The sequence below is a fragment of the Trachinotus anak genome, unplaced genomic scaffold (genome assembly GCF_046630095.1).
Source record: "Trachinotus anak isolate AG129_WGS33_773 ecotype Australia unplaced genomic scaffold, CSIRO_AGI_Tana_v1 ptg000004l, whole genome shotgun sequence".
NCBI classification, from domain to species: domain Eukaryota; kingdom Metazoa; phylum Chordata; class Actinopteri; order Carangiformes; family Carangidae; genus Trachinotus; species Trachinotus anak.
In genome coordinates, this window is record NW_027273855.1 from 11,061,878 (window position 1) to 11,085,088 (window position 23,211).

The 23,211-nt window shown below is 40.2% G+C and overlaps 1 protein-coding gene across 2 annotated transcripts in view; it reads right to left on the reverse strand.

Annotated features, from left to right (window-relative positions):
• The window catches only part of LOC139620385 (TOX high mobility group box family member 2-like), a 77,593-nt gene that overhangs the window by 41,670 nt on the left and 12,712 nt on the right, over positions 1–23,211 (reverse strand). The window contains exon 2 of one of the 2 annotated variants that reach the window (XM_071475839.1): positions 6,636–6,728. The exons of the other annotated variant lie outside the window; for it this stretch is intronic. Coding sequence (XP_071331940.1) covers positions 6,636–6,728 — 93 coding nt within the window. The remainder of the gene's footprint in view (positions 1–6,635; positions 6,729–23,211) is intronic. 2 annotated transcript variants of the gene reach the window in all.

Here is a 23,211-nt window from a genome sequence, read left to right on the forward strand (position 1 = left end):
TAGACAAGGACAATGAAGAAATGACAAAGAAGGAGGTGGACCAATTCAGTATGAGAAGAAAATGAGGTTGAGAAAGAATGAAAAAGATGTAGCGAGTGAGAAGGTATGTGAGGAAGAAAAGTGAGAAAGTAAAGACAGCGAAAGAGAGCGACAGACAGAGAGAGAGAGAGAGAGAGAGAGAGAGAGAGAGAGAGACTGAGTCCCAGAACTAGGTCATGCCTTGCAATCATCGACAAAGCTGAGCGTTTCAAAAATAATGAAGCCACAAGGTGGAAGTAATGCTAACTAGCATATCCAGGGAAAACATGTAATATTTACACTGTGCTAATGGTGCAATACAATGCTCGGATCTCTTCATCTTTGCAGTGTACCGGTGAGATGGTTGATGGCGGGATTGGAGGCAAAATTACAGACTCCATTGAAGATTGTTTTTGATTGATGGACACTTCATATAAGCTCCTCATAAAGCCTCCGAGGCAACATCTGTTTGTGAAGGGGGTGGGGTGGAGATAAACTGCTTGTTTGCCTGTGTAATGTCATAACTGTCCAGTCATTTGAGAGAAAGATGATCCGGTAATGATGAAAAAAAAAAACTTCTTTTTGAAAGCAAAGAAACCAATTATACAGGAAACGAAATAACGGAGATGACGTGATCGAATGAAATGACACTGATTCATACGGTGGATGGTTAACTGTTTTTATGTGCCTGCTAGTATAATAACAGAAAGTAATCAATTAATCAATTTATTTACAGGGGGGCTTGGGGGATTTACCAGTGGTGGAAAGTAACCAAGTATATTGAAAGTTTATTTTTACTTTAAGAACAGGCACATTTTCTTCTAGCTTCTTTATTGCAGATTTTACATGCAAACATATGATCATCTTATAAAATATGATGCACTGTTATAGATTAGACTAACAGTATAAAAAGTAGTGCACAGTCCACCTTGACTATAATTATTAAAAGCCAATACTTTAATATTATTAAATGACTGAGATATTTAATACACCCTCTGAAAAGGGCAATTCTTTTATGTAATATGTTTACATTGTCACACCATTAGTTTCATGTCATATATCATATTAGAGCACCTGTAGAATTGTGCATGGTATCACAAGATGTAGCTGAGAGTTAAAAAGGGAACAATTTCAATTTCAGTCACCATTCAAGTAGACCATTGCAACATCTGTAAAAGTCTAACAAAAAAACAAAAAACAAACCAAAAACCATACAGTATCAGACTAAAGAACAACCACAACAAACTTTTATAACTTTTCAATGTATAAAAGGGAATCTATAAGCAGAATGTGTTAATACTTGTGACTTTAAAAGCCTTTGCCAGTACACCAAGTCTCTAAAAATAATTCTCTCACCGAGCGGAATTAATAAGCCCAGAACAGTACACAGCCATTCTGTGAAGAAAGGGGTGTGGTGGTAGTGGTGGTGGTGGTGGTGGGGGGACTCATGCAATATGTATGCCTGTTTGAGCACCCTTCTTCCTCATCTTCCCCCTCTTCTCTTTATTTCTCTCTTTACATCTCTCTCTCTCTCCCTCGTCTTCTGTTCAATTAAGCTGTAGGAGCGACCTAACAAACCTGAACCTGAGACAATGTGCCACTGAATTTTGATGCTGCCGAACTTGTCACTGCTGGTTCAAAGCCAGATGAGAGGATGAGACAGACAGACAGACAGACAGACAGACAGACAGACAGACAGACAGACAGACAGACAGACAGAAGAGCTGAAGACAAAGAGGGTGAGAGGCAAAAGAGAGTGACAGAGAGCAAAGAAAGAAAGAAAGAAAGGCAAAGCTACAGTAGATAGATTTCCAGAGTTCCATGGGAGGAGGAGAGAGAAAGAGCTAGAGAAGAGACTATAGTAACAATTCTGGTGTTGCACCACGCCCCAAGCAAACAATGAACATGGGCAAACAATGAACACACACACACACACACGCACATATACACAAACATGCACACACAGACACACACACAAAGCCCATAAAAAGCACAGCCTGTGGCCATGGCGACACATGCTCTGTTGTCGTTAGATAAGGGAAACAGGGCCTCTTCCTGGGTGTGAGAGTTTGATCCTGCACACACACACGCACCCACACACATACACACACACACACACACAGACACACTACATACACAACGCACACACAAACGCACTACATGTGCACATTTAGTTGCAGCAGCACTGGGGTCACATCCACCAACAACCAGTATCTTATGTATCCTCACCTTTATCGCCTGCATGGTTCATTTTCATATGCAAAACCAAGGCCATGTTTACTTGGACACACTGTGCTCCTGTCAGCGGACCTCATAGATGATCTGATACCAACAGGATACACAGGGCAGCTTCCTGTATCTCTCAGCGGGATTTTTATGGAATTCTGTCGGGAATTTGCTGGCCTCGTGCCATCCTAGAAAGTATTTTCTAGTTAGAGGAATTGGAAACATGAATCTGTGTAGTTCTGTGTTTCCTCTAAGGTCTGTTCCAAAAGCGTTAACAGACAATCTGCATTACCTCTGCAGCTGCTGATTTTAAAGAAATATTTAGTTAGAAATATTTTGTTATATTGTCAGTGACAGTGTGATCCATCAGCTCAAATCTAATGAGCATCAGCTCTGTTTGTTGTGATTGGGTCTGAAGCATTCCACAGAGAAACAATAGAAATACACACAGACACACAGCACCCTTCCTATCACCAACAGCTTGAAAAAAAAAAAGAAAAAGAAGCAGCTATTTCACAAAAGACATAATACAGGTTCTAACCGCTTCCGGCTCCACCTATACCTTGTGACGTGTAAAAATGAAAAAAGGCAGGCTGATGCTCTCATTCATCCACTTTCTGTTGCACTGGAGCAACCACAAAACAGAACCAACAGTCAACAGCAGAGGTGGTGAGAGATGGGAGGAGAGATTTAGGAGACAGGCTGTGTGTATGTGTGTGTGTGTGTGTGTTTGTAGAGGCCAGGTGGGGTGGTGCTAAATAAGGTTTTGCTTCCACTGTGAACTCGTGAGATAGAAATGTGGTGACGCACAACAGGTCACAGGTTTTAACAGCAATCACAGGTCAAAAGCTTTAAGAATGTTTTAAAAATTAGTTTTTCTATTTTTATTTTCCAGTCTCATTAAAATTTCATCAATTTAAAATCAATCATCAAGTTTAAAAAAAAAAGTAATTTTTTGTAATGGGAAAATTTCAGTTTCAAATGCAGCCAACACAAACAAAATGTAATAATCCAGATGCTGTGTGAAGTTTATTATAAGTAACTTCATATTGTGGTTGCAAATGGCAGAAACAAAAAATGGCCTAAAAAATTACTACTTAAACACACAGTAATCACAGTAAACAGCAGACAGTTGACTCATGTTTTCCAAACTGCCAAGCCTGTGATTGTTTCATACCAAATGATAATGTGGCAAAGTAAGGTCTCGGCCTTACCCTGTAAAGTGCCTTGAGATAATGTATATTATGATTTGGTGCTATACACATACAATTGAATTGAATTGAATAGATGAAAGAATATCAAACAACCAATAGTTGGTCATTATGATAAAGTGTAAAAAAAGTTGGATATGGGGAGATACTTGACTATGGCCTGGCAATCCCTTAACTATAAACTGCATTATGCATTGCTGACCAGCTGCACCCAGTAATGGCAGTAGAGGAGTTGGTGATAAACGTTGGTGAATCTGAAACAGTTAAGTATGTATTTCAGTAAGAATTTCAGTCGATAAGTGTTTCCTAACTTGTAAGGTGAAAAAATACCTCCCAAGGCAAATTAAGACCTCAGGTCCTTTTTAAAGAAGAACTCAAATGTAAGTAACAGCTGAGCTCAGCTGAGAACAAAGAATAATCTTTAAATAAATCCAAAAATGTATCTTCTTTGAAATTGGTTGGAGAAATATTTACTATTTAATGCCTCCCTCCTTCTTTCCATGAGTGGATCAAGAGAAATAAGCCACAGCTTATCCAATTGATTTGTTTGTTAATGTCAGGTATCATTTTATTCTGAAAATTATGTCAGTAGCAGCCTGAGCAACACAGACAGGTGAGCTGCAGGCTGTCAGGTGAGCTCAGGTGTCCTTGTGAAAGAAGTTCAGGAGCTGAATTAAAATAATACACAAATAAGTTGTTTTGATTGAATTTAAAGATCAGTTTGAGCATCACTGTGGCTCCAAAATCAACAAAATGAATTGATTTAAAATGTCTCACAAGAGATAGCTGGTTCTAACAAAGTAGCTCACTACCTATAGGGTTTTATACATTTTTTTATCTCTTACATCAAGATTTCTATTAATTAAAAAATGTTTATATTTGTTTAAATGAAAGAAAAATCATTATACAAGTTCAGTTTCAGGTAAGCTCAGCAAACACATATTCAAGTAAACTTTCTGCAGTCAAGCTCTTTATGTGCGTATGTATGCATATATGTGCATATGAATGAGAAAAGAGAGATCCAGAACAAATGCGCATATTATTTTGGCTATCTAACAAAAATGTCCCTACTGAAGATAAAACCAAACCTATGCTATTGTATGCAAGATTCAGTGGGGCAAATTATTCACTCTGTCCCAACATCTTTTTCACTCCTGTGCAGGAGTTGGTATGGCATAAAACATAGCTAAAAGGAGAATACATTTTAGACTTAACATTCATCAGGTGGCCAGAAACATGATGCCAAATGAATGTTATTGTTGCTGATATCTGTTCGAATAGGAGTAAATAGGCAACTGTTTGCTAACAAGCTTGCAAAACCTCTGAAAATGTGACAGTGTTGAGTTTTCAGCTTGTTTCTGCTGTCCAAGCCAAAAATCTGTTACTGCAGGTTTAAGTTCGACAGTTCAGTTTACCTTTATATAAAATCTAAGTGCAGCTTTATGTAAAAGCTTCTCTGCCTTATTGAACTTGTTGGATGAAACATGGCTGCAGTGGTACAGGTAAGTCAACATATAGTTTCTATGTCATCACTATAATCGGTCTGCTTGTGCAGGAACTAGAGCAGTGTGCAAAAGAGGACAACACCATATAGTGCGCCAAAACTGCCACCCACACGGCCCCCCTCATCCTGCCGTGGTGGCCTTCAACGGCCTGCCTGCTAACCATTGCTGGGAAACACCTTCTTAGCATTAAGCACAGGAGCTTCACGTGCAATAAGGAGCTAGCCCCAGCAGGTGCAGTGGGGCTATTCTTAACAACATAGGTGCTACTTGGAGGAAAGTAGTTATCCCACTAGTCTACCTGACACATAGTGTCTGGGGTGACAATGTGTGTGTGTGTGTGTATTTGCTCGTTTGTGTATCTGTGTTCAGCACGTGTGTCCGTACAGTATGTGCATGTCTCTATGTGAGTCTATGTCAGTGAGGTTTCTCTGGCTGCAGGAGAGGATGCAGAGTACAAGACACTTTTAACAGACTGGGGTGAACAGCAATGAGAGAAGATAAAGGGCAGAGTGAATGTCACATTACCCCAGCCCTTTGCCTCTGCTCACCGCAGCATCAGATAACTGCAGCAGGAAAAAAAAGTCTGGTTTCCTCTAGCATATAATTGGTTATCTTATTGCAATCTACTGCTCTCTTGCCTCTGCACAGAATAAAGTATGAAAAAGCAAAGAGAGAAAAATAAAAAATAAGCTGAAGTTTGACTATTCTGGCAGCGACTAAAATAAATCGTTACGAGCACACATCGATACACATAAATATATTTCCACGGGTGAGTTCTTTGTTGGGAGGAACACGAAAGGTTTTGGCTGTATGTTGCTATGAGGGTCCTTAATAAACCAACATGACATGGACCTTAAAATGCAGTGTAGGACATACAGTTATGAAGGTGGGAAGGAAGTGTTTTAATTGTTGAACATCGGATGCTGATAATCAGGTTGTGGTGTGTTTACTTTCAAACAGGAAATAATTAAATTAATTAATAATTAAAGGACTAATAATACATGCACAAACATTAACACAAAAACACACTCAATATCTCACCATCCACCATATCATCCACGTAGTTTTAACAAAAGATGTGAAATTCACCAAAAGCAACATTGCAACATTTTATTCTGATAACAGGCTGCCGAAGAAAGATCTCTGTGGTATAATTTGGGCATTATGTGTTTCCTCTCTGTAAGATTAGGGCGTTTTACAGTTGATTAATCAAAAATTAGCTCTAAATATGTCTAAGGTGCTTTCAGATTTTTTGTTTCTCTGGATTCCCACGCAATATGACCCGATTATAACGACAGGGCGTATTTCGCACCTTTGCATGTTTTCACACATACATTACTGCAATTAAGAAACTCCTGAAATCAATTTGCAGTCAGTGTATCTGTTTCTGACTGCAAGTACATGCAATATTTGCTCTGCGAGGTGGAATATAAAATAATGAATGTGATCACACACATGTAAAACATGGTGTGCTTATGTCTGTTCTTGCAGGGAGTAAATATGTCTCTCCATGAGAAGCAATTTCATTACAACTGTAGTCAGTTTGGAGCCTCTAAAATACCACTGGGCCCAGGTCAGTACCTAGAGGTACACCTTTCCAAATCAATTAACTAGAACAAACAGAGGCTCTGCAGAGGAGGTTTAAGAAACTGGGGGCTTGGCTACTGTATCTCACCACAGCAGTGGGCAGTCTTTTCCTAGCTGGATTGATGCCTGGAGGGGGGGCAGTGTGTAGCCTAACCGTTCGTTCACCCACACTGTACCGGGCCTGTGGTTAGAGAGAGAGACAGCAGGGAGAGAAAGAGAAGAGACAGAGAAGACAAAAGTTGGGAAGGAAACGAGATGGCGGGGCTTTAGTTTGTGAGGTACAAGCAGGGCATTTGTAAAGGAACATGTGAAGGGCCCCCCTCCCACGTGAACCTTTCCCTTCTTCTCCCTTCATCCGATTGCTCTCCTCTTCCCCTCATGCCCAGCACACGCGTGCAGGGGGAGGAGTAATGACATGAGACTTACACAGTGACTCTACGCAGCGCCGTGGTAGGGGAAGAATGGAGGTTAATGAGCTGACATCGCCTCCACCCTGAACACGCCTCCTCCCCATGCCCACCTCCCTTCTCTCTTACACACACTGACAAGCATATACACAAACCACATACAAGAAGGTGGGGCTGAATGCTGGCACTGAGCCAAGGATCCGGAGACTAAAGGAGTATCATGGAACAACCAGTGGATTTGCTCTTTCTCCATGTACAGAGCAGCTTTGGGTTATGAACAACTGTCAGAGTAATCTAATATAACATACATTATAAATATGGCTCGCAAACATCAGCTATTGTAATGATGAATGCACTACATGGTAAATGTCAATGAAACAAGACCTCAGGACTATAGCCCAGTGAGGCTGCAAGGCTCATTACACAAAGGGAATCAGACTTCTTGAATAGTTGAAAAATGTGTCTGACAAGGATGTAGTTTGGCCTGAGGGTGGCACCATGTTGTTACCTAAATCAAAAGGGTTCATCCTCTGCACACGAGGGATTTTAAGACATCTCACATGCTACAGCTGAATTAGGACTGTGCAACATTATGTTATATATTGCGTGATGATAGAAAAACATCTGTCCTTTCATAGTTTGCTCTATCGTTCATTTCCTTTTGTTGCAAATCACACTTTTTTACTGCGAAATCTTTTTGTATTGTGGATGACACTTTGTGTTCTTCCACACAGCATGGATGTAGGCAGGAAATTTGCATGAAGGCAACACAAACAAACATCAAGGAGAGTGAATGTGACACAGGACAGGGTAATTCCATTCAGGAGAGGGACTCGACCAGTCAAGAGAAAACAAGTAGCTCATATCTAAAAGAGGGGCTACCTCTGCTGCATGGATATGAGTTTCGAGACAGACTCGAACTCCACTAACCTCTTTTACATAATGATGATATAATACTATAATACAGTGGTCATTGTATATAAACAATTTATTCATAGAATTTACAGAAAGATTCCTATCGTTATCTATGGAATGACGTATATTGTGATATGCAGTTTTGGTGATATCACATACCCCTAAGAGATTTATTTTTTATTTTTTTGCCAACAACTAAGGTGTTGGTGGAACTATTAACCTGCTGGTGGCACTGGATGACAATTAATGGAATCACCAAAAGCACTAGGGTTAATCCTCTGGGGACCATGTGTATCCATTTAATATTTCACAAGGGACAATCTTGTTTGTCAAGAAGGCAGATAGACTGACAAAGGGAGTGATGGGTGGACCAACTGATATTTCACCCCTATAGCGAAGCTCCTACCATGGCTAAAAAACAGTCTAACCACAAGTGTCAGCATTTGACCAATAACTACATAAATATACACAACTGTTGGCTTCTTATGGACAAACAGCTCTTGTACCAGACCACAGACCACACAGATCATGCTCTTAAAGTGCATACAATGTGCTCCCCCATTTCTTGGTTGTCACGTGGTGATGTGTGGGTGTATAAGATGTTAAAACCTCAATGGCCTTTTAAGTTGCATCACCGGAAAACCAACACGTAAAGGTGACAATTTTTAACATATAGGAGCTCATGTGAGATGAAGAATGCACAGACGGTAAAGGAAGAAAACTAGCTGAATATAAGTTTATACCAAGTGACATTTGCATGAACCTATCTGAGGTCAAAGATGCAGATGCAGGTAGACTCAGCACTGAAATGAGGTATATTTACTTATGTGACAGTAAGACAACCCAGGATTGTTGTAGTTTGATCTATTTGCACTGTCTAAGCTCTTTATTAGGAACACCATACTAGCACTGGGTAGGGCTTCCCTTTGCTCTCAAAACAGCCTCTGTTCTTGGCATGGATTCCACAAGATGTTGGAAACATTCCTCTGAGATTCTGCTCCATGTTGACATGATTGCATCATAATTTCTGCATATTTGTCAGTTGCATATTAAGGCTGTGAATCTCCTGTTCTACCACATCCCAATGGTGTTCTACTGGATTCAGACCTGGTGACTGGGGAGGCCACTGAAGTTCGCTGAACCCATTGTCATGTTCATGAAACCAGTTTGCGACGACTTTTGCTTTGTGACATGGTGCATAATCATGCTGAAGTAGCCTGATAGGCTGTGGCATTCAAACCATGATTAATCGTGATTAGGAGACTCAGGTCATGCCAAGAAAATGTTCCTTTCACAATTACACCACCACCACCAGCCTGGCCTGCTGACACAAGGGAAGTTGGGTCCATCTGCGTGTCATATCCCTTCTGCCTGAAAGAAAGAGTGGTTATCTGAGGTACCATAGCCTTTCTGTCAGCTCCATTCTCCTCTGACCTTTCTCATCAACAAGGTGTTACCATCCACAGATCTGCCACTCACTAGATATTTGTTGTTTTTCGCCCCATTCTGCATAAACTCTAAAAAGTGAAGTTTCAGAAAAACTCAAACCATCCCTTCTGGTACCAACAATCATCCTGCTGTAATAGCTGATGTGCCTTAATTACCTCAAATCAAATGAGTAAAATATGTAAAAAGCATGAGGGTGAAATCACATCCTTCATAAAATAAAAGAACATTATCAAAAGCAGAAATAGAACTGATAATGGTGCAGAAAAACACTTTCACAGAGCTTGAAAACAATGGAAGATGGATGGTTAGTCATTAGCGCCCATTGTGAATCTTTCGGGTGAGTAATTTGTGGGAAGGCTTGTACATTTTTAATATTCTTAAACTGAAGAGCCCTAAGAACACAAACTCTATAAAATAATAACAGGCATTTCACCTTAGCACTATCTGAGCCTCTCAATTATTTACCACTAATGAATTGCCTCGGGCAATATTCTTCCTAAGTACAATATCAACCATCCCAGAGAGGCTGAATCAGCTCGCTCAAATACTTAAATACATTGACTCAATTATGCTCACTGTCCCTAATATGAAAAAGACAAGGATGTGCAAGCTTTCTTCTTCCTTCTGTTCCACATGCTCAGATTCAGCCTTGATAGTTCAAGAAAATCCTCATAAGCACAACAACTCTTATGATGATTAATTGATAAAACATTTTCATTGAAAAAGCAACGACTTCTATTTTTACATCTGTGGTGTGGGAGGAAACAATAAAAGGATGTTTGCTGTTGTAGTGGCGTCTAGTCTCAGTAACATAACAGCGTTGCCGGCCAGTTGCCAGGCATCCACCAGACTCTGCACTTTGCAGCCCATCATGCCACCTGGAATATCTTGCTGTTGCCACATCACTGATGAGCTTCAGGGCATCTCTGGGAGACTGAGAGCAGAGCATGGGGCATCATACCACAGGGCAGGTAACCAACAGGTAGGAAAGGATGGGGATAAGCAGGAGGAGTATGGTATGACAGTCAAGTAACACAATATCAATGTGGCATAACTGAGCAAGTAATGAAGCTATCATCCTCTAAATGTTTTACTTCCAAACACAAAGAGAGCCAGTGCAACGCCACAGTCACCTAACTGCAGGGAACTGTAGAATAACCTTCAGTGTATAAACTCATCACCTAAGTGAATGTAAATAGATTCTACCATCTGTTTGCCTCATCTATAGGGGACAGCGTCATACTAGGGGAGAGGTGTGCATCTGTGTGTTTGTGTGCTTTGGTCTACTAATTGTGCTTTAGCCACAGCAGATATGCGCTCATTTATGCTTTGTGAAAAGATGCTTTTTCTCTGTATTTCCATATTTAACTTCCTCCCTTACAAAACAAAAACAAAACAAACGAGAAAAATGTGAATTTATCGTGTGATCCACATAGAATTTCACATATTTACTGTATAACATGTTTCACACAATTTCACGTGAAAAAAAGTCATACAGCAGGTGCACATACTTCAGATATTTCAAATCTAACATATAGGATGACATCATATGGCAATAATCTAACAGATAGACACATGTATGTTTTGGAAATTTCACCTGTGAAAACATGACAAACTACTGTTTTTTTAAGAGCTGGTTAGCTGAATGATGTATTCTATAGCTAAACTGTAAATGATAGATGAAGTGTCAGTGCACTGCTTAAACGTAATTGAAGCATGTTAGCCCTGCACCTCTGCGCCGTCTTTTTTGGCTTCATATGAGCATATGAACGTGTTTATAAATGCACATATTCTACAGTCAGTTTCAGCTCTATTCTAAGGATGAACATTCAATCCAAATAATTTCACAAGAATGATTCTCCCATGGCCTTGACTAGCTTTAGTCAATTCTATGTTACTGGATGTAATCATCAGTCTTTGGCTGTAACTACACCAGAGAGAAATTAAAGTGCAAAGGATCCTGTTCCTAGACAGCTGGTAGTTGTAAATTCCTATCAGGGAATAAAAAGCAGGGAGGGAGGGAAAGAGTTTGAAAGAAAACATATACTATTTTCATTTCAACTGCTTTAGGGATTAAGGCTCAGGGCTCTAGAAAAAACTGCATTAAAATAATCCACCATTTGCATGTTTTATCTCACAAAGGAAGCTCACATAGACACACACACACACCAACCCCCACTCTCCCTCCCTCCCTTCTTCTCCTCCTTCCCCTCCCCCATTCTGGGTGAGCACACACCCACACACACAGGCACACGCTCATACGCATGTCACACATATACACACTGTCATCATTAAACACACACACACACACTCACACACACACACACACACACACACACACACACACACATCGAGATCAGCCTGCTGCCATCTGCTCCACGCGCGCTGTACAATCCTCGCAGAATACATTATTCACTACAATACATCACATCACATTCCCTCAATGTCATAGCCTTGTGCTGGAGAAGAGTGAGAGAGAGAGAATGGAGGATCGCGCAGAGCAAAACATCTATTGTATTCTGAGGAGACAGAGAGAGAAAGACAGAGAGAAAGGAGATTTGGCCTGTTACATGGTACAGTGGTAGGGAAAATTAAAGACGGTTTGATTTGGCTTTTAGGTGAAACAAGGTTGTCAGCAAAGCTTGTTCCAGCTACAGCTACCAGGCTCGATTAAAAGCCTAGACAAGGAGTTAATGAAAGTAAAGGATAACAGTGACTGAGAGAGAGAGAGGGAGGGAGAGGGAGAGGAGAAAGAGAGAGAGAGAGAGAAAGGGACCTAGCAGGACTAGCAGAAGAATATATAACTTTTTGTTACAGAGCAAGGCATTCTTTTATGAAGGACTTCTTTTTTTCCTTTTCTTTTTTTATTTAAGAGTGTAATCTGTGTGATCAAGTAATAAAGGATAAGGCTGGCACTATTTCAGTGTAAACAAAATCACATGACAACACCACCACTCATTCATTCTTACTGGAAATGTGTAGTTTCATTGTTTAAACACTCAACATCTTGACATGATGGATCAAATAACTGTGTGAAAGGGTTCAGTCATGGCCACAGAGAATCATCACCTGACTCTGCAGCTCTCCTCAGCTCTGCGGAGCATTTAGCCTGTTTTAGCTCATTATTTTGGCTTTACAGCCTGCAGCTCAACTGTTGACCCTCACTCCTCTCATCAGCATCATCTTCAGCTGCAGCAGGCAGACGTTTTCCACAAAAAAAGGCACTGTTACCTGCTCAGCAGCAAACAGCTGCCAAAGTTAGCTAGCCAGCTAGCAATGTGAGCGCTTAGCAGCTAAATAGACAGATATTTTTCTCAGAGGTTGGTGGAGAGCAACACAGAGGTAAAAGCTAAGTGAAAATTGGACTTACATTTGTGTGCTAGTGATAAATTACAGCACCAAGATGGCGTGGCTTAATAGTTTTAACAGTTTTTGCACAGCAATGGCACAGAGGAATAAGCCATATGAGGCTTTGGCAACAGAAATGATTCTAAACAATTTTCCTGGGATTTGTTGACAGTAGGAAAAATATAAAACAACCCCAGCCTTATCCAGCCAGTGTTCTCAGTTTTTAATGCACTGAATATCACTACTTTTTTAAAACTGCAACACTATATGTATTATTTACTTAACTCTGTTTATGTATACACCTCAGTGAGCAGAATTTAAACAAGAGAAATATATCAAAATAGAATAGATTGTTGCTTGGTCTGTTTACATGTTTAACTCTGCCCCTGTTATTTGTTGTGCAGAAATCATGAACATGTGTGTGTGTATGTGTGTGTGTGTGTGTGTCTGTGTGTGTGTGTGTGTGTGTGTGTGTCACCATTGTGTGGTCACAGAGCAGAGGGAGTGAACAGCTGGCAGGCCCACACTTGACTACGTATTGACCTGCTTTGCATTCACCTGTTATTCAGCCGAACCTAATGTTTCCACTTAGATCTGCTGCAGCTGAGCTGCAATTAACCTCACTGTGAGTGCAAGGCAAGCAAGTCTTAAGTAATTTGTAAAAGTAGTTTGTCGAACTTTGCTAAATGTCATTCTACCTAATCGTGAAATTAATAGATTTTTACTTTAATTTTCACACTTTGAAGTTTTGCCCAAAGAAAGACTTGTAACCCTCACATTTACAGTACCTGTAAATACAGCCTAGATTCACACAGCGCTTACTTACTTTTTACACTCTTAGCAAAGGTAATCTCCCAACTTCAGATAATTAGCCTGTGAAAATGCCATTTGCTTGTCTAAACACACATTTGAATGGCAGAAAGCGTTGCTGCGTCATACGCCTCCCCTCTCTCTGCTCCACTCCTCTTCACCTCCTCTTGTTTTTTTCCCACCCTCCATTCCCCTCCTCCCTCCTCTTTTCCCAGATGCTCTCTCGGCTCTTGTCTGTGTTTGGGCTGCGACTGTGAGGGGTCACCGCCTGCCTTGTTCTCACACGTGGAGCACGGGGCGTGTTAGTATGTGTGTGTGAAAGAGAGCGACAGCACACACTCATCAAGGGATGATTATATGAATGGAGTGTGTGTGCACGTGTAATAACGTCAAAAAAAAAAAAGTGTGCAAGTGTGTGAATTTTTCCCAATGTCTGTGCAGTTCAGCCTAAGTGCCTTTCCCACTGTGTGTGTTTCAAAGTGTTTGAGTGTTGAGTGTGTGTGTGTGTGTGCCTTGCTAGCTCAGTGCCAGGTCTCTCTAATGAGTCTGTCAGGCGCTGTTAGCGACGGCGTGCTCCCCTGGCTCGGCGCACTCCTACAGACACACTGTGATTAGCCGGGCCAACGGCACACCACCGGGCCAGATTAAACACTCACCACGCCGCCAGGGAACACACACACACACAGACACACATACACACATTAGAGAAAGCATTACACTCGCACACGCACAGGCACCACATACACACAGATGTACTTAGACAAACGCAGCTTCATCATCATTGTATCTGTTAGCCTCTCTGATACAGTAACAAGTACTTGCCCCCCCAGAGCCAGGTGTTGACAGCGCTGGAATTGAAAATTAATACAAAATATAAACATAATACAACCACCTATGGCACTGGCAAAGAAATGCTAATATTTCATTAATCTGTCTGCCTTTATTGAATTCCTGTCTGCTGCTAATCTTGAACATCACTCAGAATTAAGGCCGGCCCCTCTGGCTTCAACAGCTTTCAACATCTTCATTAAAGCGACATGATTCACTAATTACAGGTAATTACCCTTTAATGAGCAGCCAAGATGAATGAGGAGATATGCAGAGGAGGGGTTAGGCCTGAGGACACGTTGTTTTTCATTCCTCAAGGGCCATGAGTGGACTCTGACTGGGCCGTACAGCCTGTATGTTTCCCCAGAAGTGATGGATAAATAGCTTCAGAAACCCAAGTCCCACGTCAGATTGGGGAAGATGAGTCCAACAGTTTCTGTGCAGTTTTCTCCCTGTATTAAAACAATATCTTGTCTCCCCACACTCTTGATTTTCTGATGTGTTCAGCCAGCATGTCTTGAGATCAAGTTCTGATTTTGAAGCATTCTATAACAACTCTATAGAAGACCCTGTATGTCAGTTGTTCCCAAACTTGTTGACAGAGACTGCTTTATATAAAATGTCACAACCTGTATATGACTGGGAGTTGTGAGCACCTTGAATATTTTTTTTAGCAGCCACAAAAATTAAAACTATTACATAGTTTCTGGCAAATTAGAGAAAAGTCTAAAAATGAATCTGCATTTCTGAAGCATAACAATGTTCTTTTTTCTTTCCTATGCCAATAAAAATATTTTGTCGCTGGACCCAGTAGACGGGTCTTGACCAACAGGCTGAGCTCCACTGTTGAACATTAAATTAAATGAACAGGATTGTTGTGTCTCCAGGTCAATAACAGTAGTTGCAGTGTTGCTTTGGATTTAATGTTTCTGAAGCTGCAGTTAGGCAAAAGGTCATGTGACGTCTTAAAGTCACTCAAGCCATATCTAATATCCACTCCTATAGCAGTCTGCTACAGTGTACAGAGCCTGTAGTATATGACACAAGATCTTGATCTAATGATCCTAACCACTGTAACTTGTCATAGACCCAGGTCAGACAAGCTTTGATGACCCTGACAAACACAATAAATGTGAGTTTTCTCCTGATTTAGAAGGATTATTACTGACACTTAAGAATTGAGATCTGTAACACATTTAAGGTTGTACTAGGTTAAAGTGGGCAGCTTTTCTAACTGTGAAGGCGTAGGAGGTACAGACCGTAAACTCTTAAGAGAGGGGCATTCATTTCTCCTTTGTTGTTTAACGAGTGGGGAAAAAAACTTTTTTTTCTTCCTCCTCTGTCTCTCTCTCAGACAACGAACAAGAGAAAATGAGATTGATCTAACAACGTGCCAACATTAAAGAGTGAAGTTTCTTATCTCAGGCCTGCAGAAGAAAGCCTCTACAAGAAGATACTGTGCACCAATTTTCCCCTCTTTCTCGTTCTTCTCCTCCCCCTCTTTTGCTGTCTCTCGTGCTTAGTGGCCTATTTTTACCTCTCTGTGTGGCAATGTCAGGGTTTTCCTTGTCACCACCACATTTCCTGACATCAGCGTGTAGGTACAGATGAACAGTGCAGTCACTGAAAAGGGCCCAACACTGCTTCTCTAACTGTCTCTCACTCAGATGTGGTCACAGATCTTTGTCTTCAGATCCATGGTCGTGTCACCTTGTCTTTTACACCTTACAGATCATGAGTTAAAATGTAATTTCCTCTCTATGGTATGTTAGAGACATTAGATGAAGTGGAAATGTTGGGCCAAAGTATTAGAAATGTTTTTTTTTGGTTCATTTTCTTCTGTTTATTTGCCTTTAATCCAGAGTGCCTGGGATTAGAATATTTACAGAAGTAAACCTTTGTTTACAGTAGACTAATCCAATCAAAGCGCTAAAGTTCATTCACTTTGTGCCCTCGTGGCGACCCAACCCCCAACCCCCTCCTCCAACCCAGACCCTCCTCCTCTAAAACATATTTATTACAATGCCATATGCCCCAACACAACACTGCGTCTTTTCACTGGCTGAAATGTGCAGAATGTGATATACTGTACTGTGTGGCACAATGGAGTAATTGTTTTTGGTCCCTTGAGGGAAAGTATGAGTTGGGAGAGGAGAATTATGTATGTTTTCCAGCCTCATGAGACAATCCAGTTGTGAGTGAGGGCAGCTCATGTAGATAGAAATGAGCAACTTGATTTCTAGGCTGTAACTGTGATGCCTGACCTCTATTATAGCAGGCTTTAGTGAGTTTCTAAGCTTTGTAATGCCAAGCTGTATCATGTTTTTTTGTGGCACTTTACTACAATAAACTTTAATAACATTTCTCTCTGCAGGGCTAAACAGTATATTAGGCCTATACATTTCAAACTATCCTAAATCAGTTCCAGATGTATGTGAGTGAGTCAAATTCTTTTATGAAAGACAAATATACATTTGGAGTTAAAACGATAAACAATGAAATGCCTACAGACTGCATGAAGTTAACTGTCCTCTTTGTACTGCACCTCTCCTCTAGCGTGACGCACAGTACCGCTTTTGTTCTGCCACTCATTGCTTATGTTACTGTAGAGCACTAATGCACACAGATCGATAGCATACTTTCCATTTCAACACATTGAGCTGATGTGCGGACACAGTTGGAATTGATCCTGTCCTGTCAACACAAAGTTTTAGGTCTGTACATCTTTTTCCCAGTGCAAAATAAATGGTCTTTAAATAAAAAAGGCTTTTTTCACACCTCAAAACCTCTCTGTGGCTCGACACTGACATCTCTATATTGCACACTGAATAGCTGCTTTGCTGATGATGATGTAAGGCAAGGTGGGTGGGAAATGTTGCAATGGGGGCGTAGACACTACATATCAAGATCAAAACAGAACATCTGGCCCATTCACATGAATCAAATTTAAAAACGTTCTGTCACTTCCAAATACCTTCTCTAGCACATTGTAGACATTTTATGATTGGAAGAAACAACATTGTACTGGCTCAAATAAAACTATTTTGAAACAGCTGTAAAGTCATAACGGCCATAAAACATGTTAATACACCAATAAACTGATTGGTTTGAAATGTAAAGGGAAAAAATAGAAACAATGTATGTCAGCCTGTCAGCCCAGAACAAACAAACCCAGCTAAATCAATTTCCTCCCCCACAGGATGTCCACCGCATACTAGCAGGTTTTACGACCATGGCTGAAAGGTGCAAAAACACCAAGCAGGTTTCAAGTAAGCAAAACTATCAATCTGCACTTCTAACAAGCTTGCGGTAGTTGCTCACAGTCTGAATATAGTCTGAAACCTTTACTGGCATGAAGGCAGAAAACAGGAACTGGCTGGTCTCACTTAAACAGGCCATTAGGTGTAATACACTGTATGACTGCATAAAAAGAGATCACCAATTTGAGGGACAGTTTAAATGCTAATGCTAACGCGTAAGGTTGCAGCAAATGCACTTTTTTTTTTCTACAGGTGGAATTTTGGAAAAATTCAAGGACCAATGTTGCTTTTCTTTTTATATTGAGGTAGAAATACCTTCCTGGGTCTTAGCTGAAAAATGTCAAAGTATGTTGTGTATGTCGTGACAACATGCTGCAGGCTATACAGCATGTCATAACACCTTAGACAATTAAATCAGTCTGTTAAGACCTCTTCCTCTACATGGATGAAAAACAACACCATGAAGAATCAGAATGATTTTTGTTTTTTTCAGCTATAAATCATATAGTGGTCTTTTTAAAATGATACATTGTAGGAGGAAACTCTTTCAATTTTGTGAAGCTCTCAGCCCACACAATACAGTAGATACTTCTAAGACCAAGATAAAATGTTTTCAGCGATAACAATAAAACAGCTCTTCTGCTCTTCTGCTCTTCTTGGTTCGATGAACCAAACCATCAGCTTCTGAAAGGCAGAGATGGAGAGAAACGAGAGAGGGAGAGCACTAATCTCATTACCTTCTCTTCCTGGCATGAGAGAATATTCGTTTCTCTGTGGCAACCGGCAAGAGCATGGCAACCAAAAAAAGAAAAAGAATTTAATCGCACATCCCACCATTTCATTTTTCATGTAATTAAATCAGTTAAATGTTATAAAAACATGTAAACTCCATCAATGACTTTGAGCCATTTGCATTTTTAATCAGGCAAGATTAATTCTAATGAGCGAGCTGGGCTAAGGCGATGACAGAGCAGGCCTATTGTGTGTCTGTCACACTCATTTAATTCTGTCATTATGTCCCATATCCTATTATGATAATTGGCTTTTTATTCTCAATCAACAACCAGACATGGCTATTAAGTAATAATCTCTGACTAGTGTACTTTTAACCTTAAACATGTTAGAAGTTTGCCACCTTAGAAACAACAACAAGCTGATAAAAGAAGGGAAAATACAAAAACAGTGCAGTGTCCTGGCTTATTCAACCTGGCTGCTTGCTCCAAATGAAAAATGACTGTCAAGAAGCTGCATGTTGACACTTGGCATAGGGTGTAAAGCAAACACATTAGACGGAGGAAATGGGTATCACCATCTTCCCCCCTGCAAGGTAACTAAGCAGAGAAGACGAATGTGTCCGATGTGTTCAGCCATTTCCTCTGCTCCCTCTCAGGGGAGTCACTTGGCAAATGAAACCGCTGAAGAAACCGGCCCTGCTGTTTAATTGAAAGAAACAAAATAGGAGAAGTGCTTACAGATGACATTCAGAGGAGGCATGCAGTAAACCCAACGTCTCTGACAAAAAGATGATGATGCTGTAAGGGAAAATAGCAGACATAATCTTAACCATGCTCGGAGCTGCAAAAATAACCACATCTGCAAAAATCACCAAGGTATACTGACGTTTCTTTGAGGCAGAGCAGCTTTGAAAGCAGTACCAAAATGTTCCCTGCTTAGTTAAACCAAACCACAAACAATTCTATCATTAAAAAACCCAACATGGCATTTATGACTTTAGAAGCTCAACAGACTGGTCTTATGCTACTTGCTACTACCACTTGTTTATGTTTGGGCAGTCATCAGTGCTAACAAGGTTAACAAGGCTAACAACGCTAGCAAAACTGCAAACCTGCAACAACACCAAGATTCATGAAATGACGTAAACCATCTCATCGCTTACCTTTTCTCTGAACCTCAGTCATTTCTTTCCAGGTCTTAGATGTTCCTTAGCTCCACCCAGTGAGGTCTAAATGACCAAAGTGTCATTTCTGCCTCTGAGTAACGTATAAATAATGTATAAATAACACTCCATGTTGCACCTCTATATCTGGACCATTCATCTATTGTTAAGATGTAATTAACTCTATTATCATGTTGCGTCAAACCTTGCCAAGGAACGTAAAAATGTTTTCTTCATCTTAATGCTACCTTGCAGAGCAGCAAACACCAATTGTGCTACCAGATCTCTGTGTCAGCACCATTGCCAAAGGTGAGTAGTCACATGCAACATGTGGTGTTCATGCAAAGAGAAATATGCCAAACAGTCACATCACAAGTCACCATGCGGGAACCACTTGGTGTCAAACATGTGGTCAGGGACATTTTTAAACCAGGCACAATACTGCAGCGGTTAAGTTATGCGGCATTTCTTTGAAATAGTCGAACAGGAAATGTATTTTTCAGCTTTTACAGCACCACAATGACACTTATCTGGCAACCACAATCTAAATGTAATGTTTTCTCACAAGAAAATATAAAAATACTCATGAATCTGGGTGAAAATATGGAGTACTCTCATCAGCTTTTCAAGATTTTTTAAACATGAATGACATTGGTGTAATCTTATCGAAACATATTCTAAGACTTACAGTTGTTTCGTGGAAAGGTCAACACATAATTCAATAGCATGATTTACAGTCTTTCAGTGTTGCATTATCAAGTTAAGTAGAGAATTCAATCTAAATCAATCAAACACTGAAGCGATTAAGTACAAGAAATATTGTATTGCTAAACTGTATTTAATCAGATTTCTTTTAATTCATAAATAATAGAAGACTTTTGTTAGGCTGGACTTAATACTATTTTTTTAATCAAAGGTAAATGTCAAACATATATAAATGTAAATATAATCACAGACAGAAATAACAGTTATAATTTACACAACAGTCACAACATATCCATTTCCAAAGACACTCATGCAAACAAATAAAACTTATATATATGTGAAACTGACAGTTCTTTTGTCAGAAGCCAGCATAATAATGGAAAAAAATGTCATCCATTCAGTAGCTCAAAATGTACTGTAAACAATGCCAGGAAAGCAGTGGGGTCTGGGAGGGCTTTGTTTCCACCCTGATGCAATTGACGGGTGGACCTTTAATGTTCTTATTTTCTTACTGGCTGCTCTCCTCTCAAACAAAATGCTTGTGCAGTCATCTCACTCATAATCTTAACTCTAAAATTAGCTGTGGAGTGCAGCAAGCTGTCAGTGCTGATTCAGTTGGACAGGTACAGCTAGAATGTATTAATTTTCTCATATGGGAGAAAAGTGCTTTTTGAGGTTTCACTACCCCTCACTTTACCTGTTTCCCTGTGCATTAGAGTCGTTTTGAGAAGCCACTTTTTTACTAGAAGAGATTTTTAGAGAGATTTTCTCCAGTTCCAAAAGACAGATGCAAAAAAGCTAAGTAAGTACAGCCTCTCAAACAGTCCAATAACATGTGTTCTGCTTTATCAAACAGAGAAAGCCACAGTTTCTCAACTCTCACTCACTAATGTTATGAGTAAGTCAGTCTACCCTCACTGCACAGCCATTTCACACTCCCACAAGCAATTTCACTTTTAGCACTCTACCGACAACACTTAATAAACCTTTTCATTTCTCAGTCAGGCCTTATGAAAGTGCTGTATGGCCTCACAATTTACATTTTACTCACTATTTATCTGTAAGAAGGACTTAATAAGTTCTCTCTTGAGTACACACAAGGTGAGCGTTACTATGGGGATGCCGAGTGCTCCTCTGTGCTCTGTGGCACCGAGGCCTGCTCCATTGTGGCGAGAGACAACAGCTGTCTTTACCTTTGGCAGGCAAACAGGCTCATTAAGGGCGGCCATGTTTGTTTTTGTGCCCGATACCTAGCCCTAAGCAAACACTGCCATATCTCCACTCCACAGCCCTCGCAGACTCAACATTTCCTTCCCTATTGTAGAAGGAGGCACTGGCATGTTGAACCTGCCGTACGCTTTTTTCCTGCAAGCTCTGGCTGAGCTGCCGGTGGCTCTCAAAGAATGCGTGCTTAATTGAGAAATTTAGTTGTGGTTTGAGCTGATGAAATGCAGCGAGCACACTGCTGAGATCCTGTGAATGTTGTGTACGTGTTATATACATAATATGTGTCATTATCCTGCCTGGTATCACATCTTTTGGTATGTCACAAGGAAGCCCTCTTTGTTTGTTGTGCAGTTAATGTGATAAAGGCGTCATTATTTGGTCTGCACACAGCTAACAGTAAAAACTGCAGCGAAAGGTTTCATTCGCATATTATCTCCTCTCTCTGCACTGTCTGTGGCTTGAGTGACAAGGCAGGTTGAATTCATAACGCTTTGACAAAAATTCCATTTAAGAGAGAAAATGGCATTGAATGTCATTCCATTACTGCAGACGGCAAACATGGGAACACTTTAACCCAGAAGGCATTCACATCAACTTATATAAAAAACAGCAGAAAGACAATTTTTTGGCTATAATATATGTACAGTCCTAGAGTGTTTTCAGGCACAGCATTTCAAGAGTAGCCTTCCAAAATGTACTCACTTATTTGATTTCATCCCTTTTCACCATTTGTCAAGCTCGAAGTCACAATGCATTGTGAAATGAGTTCTTAATGTGGAGTAATGAGGCTGTCATGGCAAAGCAGTCTCTGCTTGTTTGAGTTTGACTCATGTCGTAGATTCAATTAAATCAGCTGAAGTCAACCTGGCCCCAGGCCAGATCGGTAATGGGTGACCTCATTCAAACAATGCTTTGACATATTGAAACAATAAGAGGAAGGGCCTTGAGTCAGTTGCAAAAGCAAACTCTACTCAAAAGCGATAAGGTAGAAAAATTACAGTGAAGTCATCAAAGATTCATGTAGTTATGTGTCGTCAGGGGTGCTCATGTAGTGTTTTTTTTATCTTCTTGGTGCCAGAGTCGTCACTTATGTGTGTTCTCTCATTAAATTCACAGACCTAATGGGGAACACTTTTTATGAGAAATACTAAAAATGCATCACATAAAAATGTTGGTAAAATCAATCTTATACTGTAAATAAAAGATAAACATCTCCGTTGTAAATAGGCCAAACCACATTGCTCTGTGAACTTTGACTCCAACTTCCTTTGACTGTAATAATTGTAAACAAAACTGCTCGAGCTATAGCAATAAAGCTACCTTACAGATGTTACCCACAGCTGGTCCATTTTTTTCCTTTGGAGGTTTACTTGTCCTCAGAAGTCTAAACTGATTTATTTGGATGTTGAAATGCCTGGAATCTAAATCATGACACAAACACTCCCAAGGCTATGTAAACAAGATTTCCAGTTCCAGTCTACAACCGTGCTTTCTGAGCAATAAGTTGACTGCCAAGGGCAAAAGCACTTCTCACTTTTGGAAAGGTCTCCACTGTCATAGAGTGAATAGAAGGTGCTCCTCAGTTTGTGTGCAAGGGGATAGGTATCACTAAAAGCCTTATTTTGCTTCTACTGTCACTGTACAATCAATCATGTTTCTTATTTTAAGGTAGGTTTATCATTCATAATGTGTAAATTTACAGTCTGGAATTAAAGAGACATTCTGAGTGCTTGTAGAATAAACCAAAAACTAGGCAACAAAATCAAAACGGAACATCTTGCTTTACTCACTCTTGTTCCGCTACTCTCAGGGGCAATA